At 36.8% G+C, this 13,708-nt stretch overlaps 3 protein-coding genes across 5 annotated transcripts; all 3 read left to right on the forward strand.

Annotated features, from left to right (window-relative positions):
• Positions 1–939: 939 nt before the first annotated feature.
• LOC147564935 (B3 domain-containing protein Os01g0234100-like) lies at positions 940–3,958 on the forward strand. Its single transcript, XM_086651320.1, has 6 exons — positions 940–1,164; positions 1,831–1,865; positions 1,999–2,143; positions 2,234–2,440; positions 2,761–2,842; positions 2,951–3,958. The coding sequence occupies exons 1-6, from the start codon at positions 1,084–1,086 to the stop codon at positions 3,661–3,663; spliced, it is 1,263 nt and encodes a 420-aa protein (XP_086507446.1). The 5' UTR covers positions 940–1,083; the 3' UTR covers positions 3,664–3,958.
• An 856-nt stretch (positions 3,959–4,814) lies between these two features.
• Positions 4,815–8,933, forward strand: LOC147564936 (putative protein phosphatase 2C 12). 2 transcript variants are annotated; one of them, XM_086651324.1, is made up of 9 exons: positions 4,815–5,355; positions 6,117–6,288; positions 6,798–6,951; positions 7,041–7,104; positions 7,285–7,392; positions 7,674–7,799; positions 7,896–8,125; positions 8,231–8,433; positions 8,528–8,933. In XM_086651324.1, the coding sequence occupies exons 1-9, from the start codon at positions 5,158–5,160 to the stop codon at positions 8,554–8,556; spliced, it is 1,284 nt and encodes a 427-aa protein (XP_086507450.1). In that variant the 5' UTR covers positions 4,815–5,157; the 3' UTR covers positions 8,557–8,933. The 2 variants fall into 2 exon arrangements, with proteins under 2 accessions (XP_086507450.1, XP_086507451.1); XM_086651325.1 differs by lacking the exon at positions 8,528–8,933 and having other exon boundaries at positions 4,848–5,355; positions 8,231–8,465.
• A 480-nt stretch (positions 8,934–9,413) lies between these two features.
• On the forward strand, positions 9,414–13,648 carry TIC22-IV (Tic22-like family protein). 2 transcript variants are annotated; one of them, XM_086651327.1, is made up of 9 exons: positions 9,414–9,934; positions 10,037–10,099; positions 11,274–11,348; positions 11,772–11,822; positions 12,118–12,177; positions 12,292–12,363; positions 12,462–12,695; positions 12,890–13,300; positions 13,397–13,648. In XM_086651327.1, exons 1-7 carry the CDS (start codon positions 9,485–9,487, stop codon positions 12,504–12,506), a joined length of 816 nt encoding a protein of 271 aa, XP_086507453.1. In that variant the 5' UTR covers positions 9,414–9,484; the 3' UTR covers positions 12,507–12,695; positions 12,890–13,300; positions 13,397–13,648. The 2 variants fall into 2 exon arrangements, with proteins under 2 accessions (XP_086507453.1, XP_086507452.1); XM_086651326.1 differs by having other exon boundaries at positions 12,462–12,497; positions 13,158–13,300.
• Positions 13,649–13,708: the final 60 nt, after the last annotated feature.

Consider the following 13,708-nt stretch of genomic DNA (forward strand, 5'->3'; position numbering starts at 1 on the left):
CTTAGTCTTTCTTCTTCATCATCTTCTTTCTTAATTGTCTTAAACTTTCATTGACCTCCATTAATAGAAGTCAAATTTTTTCTCATTACTCTCCTTCGTTCTTTGAGGAGACAAATAAAGAAATACGAAAGATCCAAATATAATTGGTTTGTTCTCTTTCATACATATGTAAAACGTCGCTCAAATGAAAGTTATCATCCGATCCATGCGTCTTGATCAAAAGAAATCTAGAGAAAGCTTATGGCTCTTCGAGATATTCTTAGTAGAAAAATCCTAAGATTGGGTTTAGGGATCCAAACACAAATTGACAAAATGTACGTTTAGGATTCAATAATCATGCTTGTGAGTTGCAAATTTTCACCCTTTTTGATCTCTCTTATGATTATGGTGCTTTGGAGCCCCCATTAGTGGAGAAATCATGCAAATCCATCAACAATAGCATCATCAAGCTTACATTAGTAACTATAACAAAGCTCTTTAACAACTTCACGAAGCAAGGGTGAAAGGTGTTCATATATTGTTGTTATGTTGCAAAACGCCATCAAGTTCAACAGAGGATGTCTAATGCTTTTGCCCTTTCTCTTTACTTCAAATTAGTTGCTCTATCTTCTATTGGAATTGAAGTCAACCTTTTTATTTCCTTTCTGATCTTTCATGTATTAACTTCATTCTTTTACTTTCATAAAAATTTGAGAAGTCAAATAAAGAAAGAGTGAAGGATATGAGTGGGCAAAGAGTCACTGAAAGAAAAAGTTTATAAGAAAAGTTGTGAGGGACATTTGGGCAAAGAGTCACTAAAAATGAAGAAGTTAACAGTCAATGGATGGAAGAGGGTCATTTGGGTATTTTATATAAGCTAGGGGGCTATGCAGTAAATTGGTCATAAACTAGTGGGCCATTAGTTATTTTAATTAATGTTTCCTTTTTATTGGTGACTTCAAACACTTCAAATTTTGGCGCTCAAACTCTACTTGTGCTAGAAATTTGAACTTGAAACCCTCAGGTTTTTTAGTAATACAACCGTACTTATTGGGTAGTATTTCATTTCATTTGCCTGAAGATTGTGAACTTTTAACAAGGAAGATGGAAGATGGAACAAGTCTAACTCGTCTCTCTCAAGCAAAAAAACAGAGCTCCAATCTCAACTCACACTCTCTCACCATGGTTTAAGCTTCTACCCTCTCTCTCTCTATCTATACATTCACAACATTATATTTTTCTACTTGTAATAGTTTGTTCTTCTATGATAGATACTACCCATATTGCTAAAAAGAAAGAAACCCTTTAATCTTTACCTTTTGCTGTTCAAAACCCTTCTTTTTTGTTTGTTTAATCTTCCCTTTCTTTTCCTATTTTACTTTTTTTGGGGGAAATTGGTGGATTTTTGAGTAGTTTTTGTACAAATCTCTGATTTTTGTATAATTTCTCTCTACGTTTCTTCATCAAGACACTACATTTGATTCTATAAGGAAATCATTAGTTCCCATCATTCCAATCAATGTTTTTCTCAAATCTTGTGTTTTCTCTCTTTGAGAGCTTACTAGAGAATAGTCCCACATAGGCAAAGGGAAGTTTCATTAGTATGTCAATAATATCTTGGACTTTTCACTGCTATTTGGTTTCGAGTTGGACGGTTGCAAAGAAAATACGATGTCAAATCCTATTATCTTGCTCTACATTCATATTCTAGTACCAAGTGATTAGTACCTCGATTAACCCTCTTTAAAAGGACTAACAATTATCAAGGAAAAATTTTAGTCCTAGCTTATCGTTATATCGCACTGTAAAATTAGTTATTTTTAACAAGAAAACTTTTTCGTTCTTGAACAGGTGGTTGCTGATCCACTAAAGAAGTCTACTTCTGGGTTAGTTTCATGTCATACATGAATCAACATTTGGATTATCTCTTGTGTTTCTCTATAGTTTTGTAATGTTCTTTGTCTATTTGTCTGTCTGTTTGTCTGTCGGTCTATTATTCACATTTACCTTCGTCTGTAGAAAAAAGAGATCGTCGATGGATATCGACAAAGTTATATCATCCGCACAAGAGCGAGCGGAGGAAATCAATTTGAGTTTAGGCTCTAACTTCCCTAGCTTTGTTAAACTTATGCTTCATTCCCATGTTGCTGTGGGTTTTTGGTTGGTAAGCGCATTTCTACCTCAATGTCTTGAGTTATGGTATTAGTGACTATTTATATGATTGATTAGTTTGTATTTTTCTATAAATTAACAGGGGCTTCCTTCTCAATTTTGCAACTTGAACCTACCCAAACAAGATTCGGAAATTATTTTGTTGGATGAAAATGGAGAAGAGTACAAAACGAAATTTCTTGCTGCTAAATGTGGATTAAGTGCGGGTTGGCGAGGGTTTTCCATTGCACACAAGTTAATAACAGGAGATGCTTTGGTTTTTCAATTAATCAAGAATACTAAATTCAAGGTATTCGATTTTGTTCGTCGTTGACGCCATATCCCATATGAATATATGATTATATAACATGGATACTACTTTTTAGTATTTTCAGTATTTTTTATCCGCGGGGTACTCTTATGATTATGTTAACTTGCTCAAGATCGTGCTAGGAACGTAAAAGTCTACTATTATACCCTCATATTGGTCTTTTTCCTCTCACCATGTCCAACACCTCGTTCTGCTATCACATACCAATATCCCTACTAATGTCAATGTTACATGATGTTCTAGTAATTGATTTTCGCCATGTTTCTTCCTATTCAAATGATTTCTTATGTTTTTTTTAGGTTTACATTGTAAGATCAAATTCTCTAGATGAAGTTGATGGTGCTCTAGGTCTTCTAGAATTGGATTCTCGCCCTTGTAACGGTATCTACTCACCTCTCCATATTCGGGGTATCTTTAAATGGGTATCCTAAATCTTTTCTACCGCCTCTTGCCATATACTTTACTGTTTAACTAACAAATATAATGCAGGGACGATTACAAAGACAACTAATGAACCTGCAACCAAGCGCTCCAAGTCTAATTGTCTCCATTCTACTGCCATTGTTCAAGGCAATGATCAAGACATTAGCCCACCATTATCTAGTTCTAATCAGCTTGAAACCCATAGTGAAGAAGTTGATTCTGAAGTTTTGGAAGGTATAAAACTTTCAAACTCCATTGTTGAGTTTCAAGAAATCAAGAGTCTAAAGAGTTTCAACATAACGGTGAACGGTTTGATTTTAGATCCTGAAATATCGGAATATGTTCGGACTAAATACTACGAGCTTTGTTGCAGTCAGAATGCTTTTCTTCATGAAAATCTCTTGGAAGGTCTCAACTTTAAGTTGGTTACAGGAATCATCTCGGAAACTGTCAACATTGCAGATGCCATTAGAGCTAGTAAGGTTACTACCTCTAAGGATGAACTTATAGTATGGAAGAAGAGTTTAAAAGCATTTAAAGAGCTTGGTATGAACGTCGAGTTTTTGATTTCTCAACTAGAGAAACTAATGAACATAACTTCCGAACCCGAACAAGTTGTAGAATTACAGACGTCTAGGAAAGCTCAAAGTGAAAGAGTTCGCCTCGGAGAGGAGATGAGAAATCTTGAAATGAGAATCGTCGAACTAAGAGATGCAATGAAGAAGGTTGAGATGGATATGGGTACTTTGAAGGTGAAGGTAGAGAAGCATGATATATGATGGGTAAATCTCTTGTCCATGATGGGATTGTGTTTGAAGGTAGCCCATAGGGTTGAAGTGTGCCCTTAACAATGAATGAAGGTGGATAAAAGTGTTACTCTTTTTTGATATATTTTGAAGGTCATAATCATGAATATGTAGCAAATAGTGAAGTAAAGTATAAGACTAAGTTTGTATACTTTGATTTCTTCTTTTGTAGGAAGAGTGAAGTAGGAGAAAGTTCAGTCTTTCTTTTTTTGTACATTTTGAAGAATACAACTTCCTTTCACTTAAGTTCAAATAGTATTTCTTAGTATATTTTGTCCCTTGTTTATTCTATGCAATATGAGAAGAAAACAAAGGCCTCTCGATATAAAATACAGTACACGTTTTCTTATATTCTTCCGTGTTTATATTCACATATTTATGCAATTAACGAGATTAACTATATTCTAAGTCGAAAGTAAAATAAAGATTTCTTCCATTTTTAACTTAAAAGTAAATGGAAAGTAAAAAAAATCTTAAATTAAACTAATTTAGTATTAAAGATATGTTAGTTCGATTTAAACTAAAAATAACCTACAACCCAATGTGGTCATTGTCTCAACTCTCACGGTGAAAAATAAACACGTTTCTACGATGCTCACAATTCATACTTGTCTTGTGCCTTATTGACTGTGGGACTGTCCAATTTAGGTGATATAAGGGTGCACCACTTGGTGCGCCTTAAGTTTTGTCTAAGACAAAGACCCCGGAAACTCAAAAAACCTGAAAGTGTACGCAGGCTGGACAGGTTTTAGACACAAACTTTTGATAAATCACCCCACTCTAGTCCCACCAGACAATCTTAAGGGAAGTTTTATGCGGGCGGCGTTCTCAAATTTGCTTTGGGGGAGGCACCTATAACACTTAGCACCCAGTGAAGGAGTAAACACTCTGATCATCCGAACCACCCCGATTTCCATACCTAGCACGGCCCTTTTATGTTACCGGGATAGACCGGCTCGTGGAGGACATTACCTGTCGGTACCGTTTGACACCACTAGTGGGGGCCTGGGGGGTCTCACCCTCTACCGGTCCTGAGTGATACCCCTAACAGGACCGAAAGGTACGGGCCCACTCTCCAAACCCGGCCCCATCCGTCTTAAATGAGTTGTTCACACCACGTCAGCAGTATATGAATTGGAAAGTGGAGGAAGAGCTTCCATTTCGTCCCGCCTCTCTTTCTCTCTCTCTCTCTCTCTCTCTCAATGGAATTTTCCAAGGGCTCCAGAATCCGCGTCTACCAATCTCTGCAATAATTCAGAAAATCCCCTGTTTTCTCCCCCTGTCATTCTTCACCTAATAATCACCAACTCCCTTTTCTCCCCTCTCTCTCTCTCCCCTCCGCGTAAGAATTCTTCACCATTATTTTATTGAATTCATTGAAGATCTGAATTCAGTTCTATTATTTCACTTTGTTTAGCACACGAATTACGAAATTTTGATATGTAATTGGAGAGAATTGGTTAAATAATGTCATCAAAGAATGAACACCAGATGGTCCCGTTAGGGATTTTGTTGAAACGTGAATTAAATAATGAGAAGATTGAAAACCCAGATATAATATATGGAGAAGCTAGTCATAGTAAAAAAGGGGAAGATTTGACATTATTAAAACCAGATTGTGAGAGAATACCAGGAGATGGGTCTTCCACATTTTCAGTTTTTGCGGTAAAATTTCTTCCTCTTCTTCTTCTTTTCTTTTTGATTCTTTTCAATTTTAAACCGATTAAATTTGAATTTGGGAATGTGGGTTTTTTGTATTTGTGTTGATATAGTTGTTTTAGTGTATATAATAATGTAATTATTTAGAATCTTAGACACTAATTTTCTTCTGTTTGTTCATCCCAAGAAAGGGGACATAAAGTATTTTTTTTTCTCTGATTCCTCTAGTCATTCTATTTGTATACTCCAAGTTATCTCCCACAAGTTTGGAAATTTTCGAAAAATAAAGGTCTACAGAAAAAAAGGAATTTTGTTGTAACAATGTTGTATGAATAGTCTTGTCGTAATCCTTCGCATTGTTGTGGATTTATCTAGGATGTACATTGGATGGTTCTTTTGGGTATCCCCGTATATATTCGTGAATATTTTTTAAATGTAAAACCCAGAGCACTTTGGGTATATGGAGTATGTTTTTCCGCCTATATCGGACTAGTTTGGAATTTCGAGGAAGTAATTATTGACATGTTTTAGCCACGAGAAATGATAGAGAACAAGAAAATCCAGACATACATCCTATGTGGCTTGCCGTGATTCGTTGTCTATCATTTTTCATTAGCCACAGGATAAAAAAGCGGCTGATACTTGTTATCAATATTTATATGTTGTTACTCCTCTAACTATTCGAACCTAGAGCATGTTGTTCTGATGATATTAATGTTTAACGATGAATGAACGTCATAGGATTGACATATCATTTTCTTCTGTAGCTCTTTGATGGACATAATGGATCAGCAGCTGCTAAATACTCGAAGGAGAATCTCTTGAATAACATTATTGATGCTATTCCTTCAGACCTAACCAGAGAAGAATGGGTTGCAGCATTGCCAAGGTCTTTAGTAGCAGGATTCGTAAAAACAGATAAAGATTTTCAAGAGAGAGGTAAAAGGACAGCATTAGATACTAGATAGTATATGATGTTTTATATGTTGCAGATTTTTGCACCATGTGGGTCAACGTTTTAAAAAACTTTCAAGGCGTGCGCTTCGAGGCGTGCCTAAAGGTGAGGAGGTCACCTGATGCCTTGAGGCACACGTATTTGAACTCGATACTAAAATGTTTGCATTTGAAGTCACCTATTATTTTTGAGTTGTTGGTCAACACAGAAATATTAGTCTTTGTTTATTTAACACTTTAGGACTTGACATTACAGTAGGAAAGTATAAAACTATGTTAAGTTTTTTACATAACTGATATCATTTTCCTTCAAAGAGAAAGTAGTGTACACCTTTTACGCATCGAGACGACGCCTTGCCTTGTGAGAGCAAACCGCCTTGAGGCGCAACAACGTATTTTAAAATATTGATCTGGGTATGGACAAGTGCTTTTTGGTTACATTTGAGGGATTTTGTAGATTAGCAACCTGATTTTTTTTTTTTTTTTTTTTTTAGCAAAAACGTCAGGAACAACGGTGACATTTGTGATTATAGATGGATTCATAGTAACTGTAGCATCCGTAGGAGATTCCTGTTGCATACTTGAATCAGCTGAAGGTGTTGTATACTCTCTTTCAGCTGATCATAGGCTTGAAACCAATGAAGATGAGTACGTTTTATTGATTCTCTACCATTACTGCTTCCTCTAGGAAATGTTTGTACTTTTTCTTTGGCCTTGATTCTTCATATTTTCAACAGAAGGGAACGCATAACAGCAAGTGGAGGTGAAGTTGGTCGTCTTAATGCTGGAGGTGGTGCAGAGGTATATCTTAATCCGTGTATGGCTTAATCATAGTTACTTTATAAGATATCAACCGAGGCGGAGCACACAATTTTAGGCTTAATATGCCTGAAAGGCCTCTCAGAAAAATATGCCTGAAGAGGTCGGAAACACGTTTCTGTTCTTTACAATAAAATGACCTAATGATGAAATTTTATTCAGATCGGCCCTCTGAGATGCTGGCCTGGTGGATTATGTCTTTCAAGATCCATTGGAGATATGGACGTTGGCGAGTTCATCGTGCCTGTTCCCCTCGTAAAGCAAATAAAGGTATGCTATTTCTTTCTTTTCGCGTTTACACAAGTCATTCTTGTTTTATTCATTGCAAATAAAACTCGACAGTGATCAAATGGTTGCTTTCGATTTTTTCCTGCTTTTTCACCTAGGCCAATAAGTACAGGGTTTTGTTCTTGGTGATATGCTTCACTAGCCCACTAAGCTTAAGCTTGCACCTATAACCCAGTCTCTGGATGGTCCCCCAAGCTATGTCAGATATTAGAATTTTGACCCGAGCTAAACATGAATTCCCTGGTTTGTTGATACACCTGCAGCTTTCTACTGCTGGAGGTAGGCTTATCATTTCAAGCGACGGAGTTTGGGATGCTTTGTGCTCTGAAGAGGTTCTGAATTGCTCCCGTGGGATGCCACCAGACGCTGCAGCTGCTCAAATTGTTAAAGTATATGCACTTCAATGAGCTTCTCTATTTCTCAAATAATCCTATCAAATTTGCTGACTCCCATATTTTAGTTTAATTCTCTTCCTAAACTTGCAGGATGCTGTAGACTCGAAAGGACTTAGAGATGATACAACTTGTATCGTCGTCGATATATTGCCCTTAGAGAAACTAAACCCTGCTTTACAACAACAAAAGAAGCATCCGAAAGGAGTTTTTAAGTCTATGTTTCGCCGGAAGACATCCGAGTCTTCCTCAGATAAAGACTATATCGAGCCAGATGTAGTGGAGGAATTATACGAAGAAGAGTCTGCTTCGCTTTCTGATAGGTTCGTCTTTTTCATACTATTTTTAGGTCGTTGTTACGAGCACTAAAGGTTTTACTAAGGGCATGGTGTTATTAAGCCGAAGATATAACTTTGTAAAAATTGCAGGTTAGATACAGAATATCCTCTGTGCAATTTGTTCAAGTTGTTTAGATGTGCAATTTGTCAGCTAGAGTTAAAACCTAAAGAAGGCATCTCAATACATGCTGGTTCAGAAAACCCAGGAAACTCGCGTCCCTGGGATGGCCCTTTCCTTTGCTCAAGCTGCCAATCTAAGAAAGAAGCGATGGAAGGGAAAAGATCATCAGGAAGTATGAGACAAACTTAATGTCCATCTCGAATTTAATTCTTTCCATTCAAACTCTTGTTCATGATCATAACATCACTTCATTTTGTTCTTTCCAGATCGAAATGGAGACAGTGACAGTGACTAATCAAACCTATTCAGCAGCGAGCAATGTTGTCTCCGTTTCTGCACTTTTCTTCGAACTAAATGATTGTTTCAGAACTGGGAGAACGAAAACCATGATACTTCTCGTGTACATTGATTGATTTATACATTCAGTAGTTGAGGATTTCACAGGTGAACTTTCAAGTTAGTGGTCTCTGCGAGTTAGAAGATCTCCGTCAAGGATATTTACGAGAGGTATCTTGATGAATTCGCCAATTCCTGTCAATTAGTGACTCTCGACTTCTTTTTCCTTTTTCCTACGTATACGAGTTCAATTCTCATAGATTTATCATTTAATCAAAAACTGTCACATTGTAATACTACTTTTTAGTCAAAATATATTCTTTTAGTGATCCATCATCTCTGGGTGTGAATCAACTTTCCGAGTTGATTATTTCTTCAGAAGGTTCCCAAGTTTTTTCGTGTCATTTATATTTTATACATGTGAAATCTTGGTTGAGTTACTAGGGTTCTATTGCGGACGGAGTCTCTACCTATGCCTGCGTCCTTCCGCTTAAGCTTTTCTGTCAGGCGGGTGCGGACCGATTCGGGCATCGGACGGTCATGGACCCTTCAGACTCGGAAAGTCGCGAGCGGGTTCCGGCTGTCCCGACCAAAATCCCACCCCTACCCTAGACTGACAGAATCTGAGATGACTTTTTTTTTTGTTGAGGTAATCTGAGATGACTTAGGTGGACAAGAATCGTATTACACTGGTCTACCATAAGAATGGGTTTTTAATCAAACACTTCAATTGAGTTAAAGCCTCATTTGCTAATTTGGTCCTTTAAAACAAAGAAATTAGAATAGAGGACTTTAGTCGTTAAGAAATTTCAGGTTTACCCCAATTTTTATCCAAAACAAAACCACTATAAAACCCGTTTACTACGAGAAGAATAAAGAAGAAAAAAATGGCGGATGTTTCGTTTCCCCAATCCGCCATGGAAATCCCTAAACCCTCTTCTTCTTCTTCCCCAAATCCGAACCCACTTTCCAACATTTCTACCTTCATTCATAACCATTTCATCCGTTTCTCTTCTTCAATCTCCAGTCAATTTGAAAATGGTAAGCGATTTGTTAACAGTGTAGTAACAAATTTGCCTCAGAACAACCATCATCTCTCTTCTTCAATCTCCACTCAATTCGCTTCGATAACTCAGAATTCATCATGGAAAAACCCTAAACACGCATTTGATATTGCTCTTAGTACTGAATACGTAGCGAAAACACTAGCTGGAACTTCTGTTTATGCTGTTAGCAATTCGAATAATGAGTTTGTACTTGTTTCTGATCCTAATAGTGTTAAATCTCTTAGTCTTCTCTTCTTCAGACAAGAAGATGCTGAAGCTCTTCTTGCCCAGGTTTAAATTGTTATAAAGTTTTGATCTTTATATAAATTCATGGAATTTTTTTACCCTTTTGGGGGTTTGATTTGATTTTTTTGTTGTTGTTGTGAATTTCAGGTTCAATTAAAGCAACCTGTTTTGGGGAGAGGGTCTAGGGTTGTACCAATTACTCTTGATCAGGTATTTAGTTTTATCTTTTTATAATTGTACACCCCAATTAGATAGGAATTTCATTTTGTGCCCTAATGCACTTTGGAATTTCATTGGAGTGATTCAAAAATGATTTCCCTAATTTAGTTGGAAAAATGGCGGACAATAAATTATGTACTGGAATTCTTAGCAGCTTAGATTTAGGATGGTCAGTGCTAAATTGAGGCTCACCTTAAAAACCAGTTCGTCATTCTAGTTGAGTTCAGCCTCTTATGATACCCAAAAAAAAGTTTTGAAATTCGGTAGATGCTCGAGAAGCGTCTCAAAGCGCCATTCTGTCTTGTTTGTTAACACTCAAGTCTTTGTATTATTGCTATCTTTTTATATAAATGTGGTATCTTTTTTTTTTTGAAAGAATTGGTTTACATTTTTTTACGCATTGGGGCATACGTCTCAACGCTGTGTTTCGCTTATTCAGGGCAAACCGTCTTAAGACAAAAAAAAAACGTGTTTTAAAACATTGTCCATAGATTGGTATCTGTGACTGTGATTGTTCAGTTCCATATGGAGTTTCACATTGCCTGAGGAAGAATGGCACAGATGTTGTTATATGTGAATTTTATTTGTCATTAGCCACCAAAAACTTTTGAATTTTTTTCCATCCAGTAGTGGACAATGTGCAACTCTTGGTTAATTGTGTCATGGGGATTATATTGGTATCTGAAGATGTTTAAACGGTTCAATAGTTTTATAGAAGATCATAAACCTTTACGACGAAGAGCTTGTCTGCACACATATTACCACCCAACTAAAGCGGGCTCACTGATCTGTGAAGTTGGTCTTGAACCTTTGCAATATGAAATAAGAACAATCCGGTTTTCCCATCACTATAAGTCTATAAGACTAAATCATGTATATATTTTATTCTATTGCTGTATTGATGAACTAAAAACAATAAGGCTCGGAGGAAGCGTAAATAAACAATTCAAGCATAAAGTTAGTAAAAGAGGTCTAATTAGCCTTGTGACTCTGTTGGATAAAAGATTAAGTTTAGATTTTTATTGGTGAATCATGTACTAAGAATATCACACATTGATCAATCAAAGAGAGATTCAAGTTCAACAACTAAAAAAAATCAATTCTGTATTTGTTTCCAACATTTGCTTTGCTATAGTTCAATTTTTCTTCTTCCTTCAATTCGTAGGTCTATATGTTGAAGGTTGAAGGAATTGCATTCAGGTTTTTGCCTGATCCAGCTCAAATAAGGAATGCGTTAGCGGTATGCCTTTATCATTAAGCAACTATGTTGATTTTTGGATTCAATATATCCGATGCTGCATTTCTTTGATCCCCTTTCACACACACACACGCACATATATGTCAGTGTTTGAGTGTTTGTCGTGATTTAATGTTTTATTTTACTCCATGCTAATTGAGGTAAACCTCTTATCACGTGGAAGATGTTTCTATCACATTCTAGTTTCTTACTATCAGCAAGTTGATATGGTTACTAAATCGTCAAACCAAGTGCATATTTAAGAAGTTGTTCAGTCTGACATTAATATCATTTACTTAGTTCTTTTTGTTGATGGATTTTCTTCTACGGAAAATATAATTTTGGTCGTTTCTATCTCTTCTCTTCCCTACCTGCTCGTTAGTGAATTGTTTCGGGAAGGCTCACTCGTAGCTTTCTGATTTCTAGCTGAAAGCTGCAGATCTCAGGAGCGGATTTGACGGAGTACCCGTCTTTCAGGTATGTTCTAAATTCCTGCATGGTGAAATATTCACTGGAGCAGTACCTAACATTCAATAGATTCATTCTTTAACAAAACCTTTTTACATGATATACCATTTAGCTCTATAAGAATGATGCTTTTTATTGGTTCTGTAAATAATCAAGGTGCTATATGTTTTCTCAATCTCCCTACTCCCCAGATTCAGTCTCCCATTTTTTTCTCATGTCAATAGTTCTTAATTTGGTTCTTGTATTGGTACTCTGTTATGATATTTCCAAATATTGCTGAATAACTCCTTATGCTCATCCACAGTCGGATCTTTTGGTTGTGAAAAAGAAGAACAAACGATACTGCCCCATATACTTCCAAAAGGTTTGTGACTTTGTTCAACCAGTAGGTTTTTCCATATTCATTGTTTACTTTAAGAACACAACAAGAACACATTGTCACGCTTTTTACTGATTTATTCAGTGTTGAATCCTGCAGGAAGATATAGAAATGGAGCTGTCAAAAGTCTCAAGATCTTCAAGAGGACCAGGAGTTTCTCAACACATTATGGTATTCCAAACTTGTCCAAACTCAATTTCTTCTTCATTTTCGATCATTTACATCAAAATTTTGCTACTTCAATACTAACGAACTTTATATGCGAACAGGTGGGAAGTTTGGAAGATGTGCTGAAAAAGATGGAGGTGGAGTAGTTTGATTACTTCATTATATGATGTTAAATAAAAGTTTCATGTGCCCCACACTAGAAAAACCTTCCAGACGCCGGTTATACCATAACACCTTGTCTTCTACATTGCTAGGCCTTTTAGGGGCTTCGGTGCCTAGGTTAATTGGTGGAGAGCCTGGGTTGATCTTGGGTGGGCATGCCAAGGAAAAAAAGTGTACCATGTTGAACTAGGATATGCACAAGGCACTTAGTCCAAGTATTGATTAGGAACACCTTCCAGACCTTGTCTTATACATTGGGTAGGCCTTTTGGGCGATGGCGTCTAGATTGGTCAGCTGGAGAAAGCCTGTGGGTGGTCTAGGGCAGGGCCATGCTGAGAAAAAACCTTAGTACCATATGGAAAAAAAGTGTACCATGTTGAACTAGGATATGCACAAGGCACTTAGTCCAAGTATTGATTAGGAACACCTTCCAGACCTTGTCTTATACATTGGGTAGGCCTTTTGGGCGATGGCGTCTAGATTGGTCAGCTGGAGAAAGCCTGTGGGTGGTCTAGGGCAGGGCCATGCTGAGAAAAAACCTTAGTACCATATGGAACCAGGGTACTGAATCCGGGTATTGCCCTAGTGTTCACTAAGATATGAAGTTGCTAAATACTATTTGTTGTCCAATGTAGGTGAATGACAAAAACTCGGGTTGGGAAGATCTGATCTTTATCCCACCTGGTAAAACCTACTCGCAACACCTTCAAGAAGTTGTAGCAGCATGATAGGTCGGAATCAGTGTTTCAATCAACCATCTAGAAGGATGTTGAAGCAGGCAAGTCCATTGCATGAGCAGGGTAGCAAAATAAGAAGATGATTCATTTCTATGTTCCTCGAAAATTCTTAAAATAAATAGTTTTTTGATATGCAGAAAGTAGATTGGGGTAGATCAGAGGTAGAGAAAAGCAGAGACAGATTCTTCAGAAGAACTACAATTTACACAATCTAACATGAGTTTCTCTAAGCAGAGGTCAGTAAAAATGCCGGCAACTAGTTAGTATTTATTTGGCATTTTGTTTTCGACTTTCTGTATGAAGTGGTTGTAATGCTTATCCTTATTTATTAACTTTCATACTTAACCGTACTCGAACTTATGAAAATTAAAATGACATTTTATCAGTCATTATCTTGTTTCTGATTTTCATGGTTTGGCATTGATTTTGAGCGCGAACGAAGTTTCATG

Source organism: Eschscholzia californica, unplaced genomic scaffold, assembly GCF_041429995.1.
Source record: "Eschscholzia californica isolate CP2 unplaced genomic scaffold, dmEscCali1.0.p SCAF_1, whole genome shotgun sequence".
Taxonomy (NCBI): Eukaryota; Viridiplantae; Streptophyta; class Magnoliopsida; order Ranunculales; family Papaveraceae; genus Eschscholzia; species Eschscholzia californica.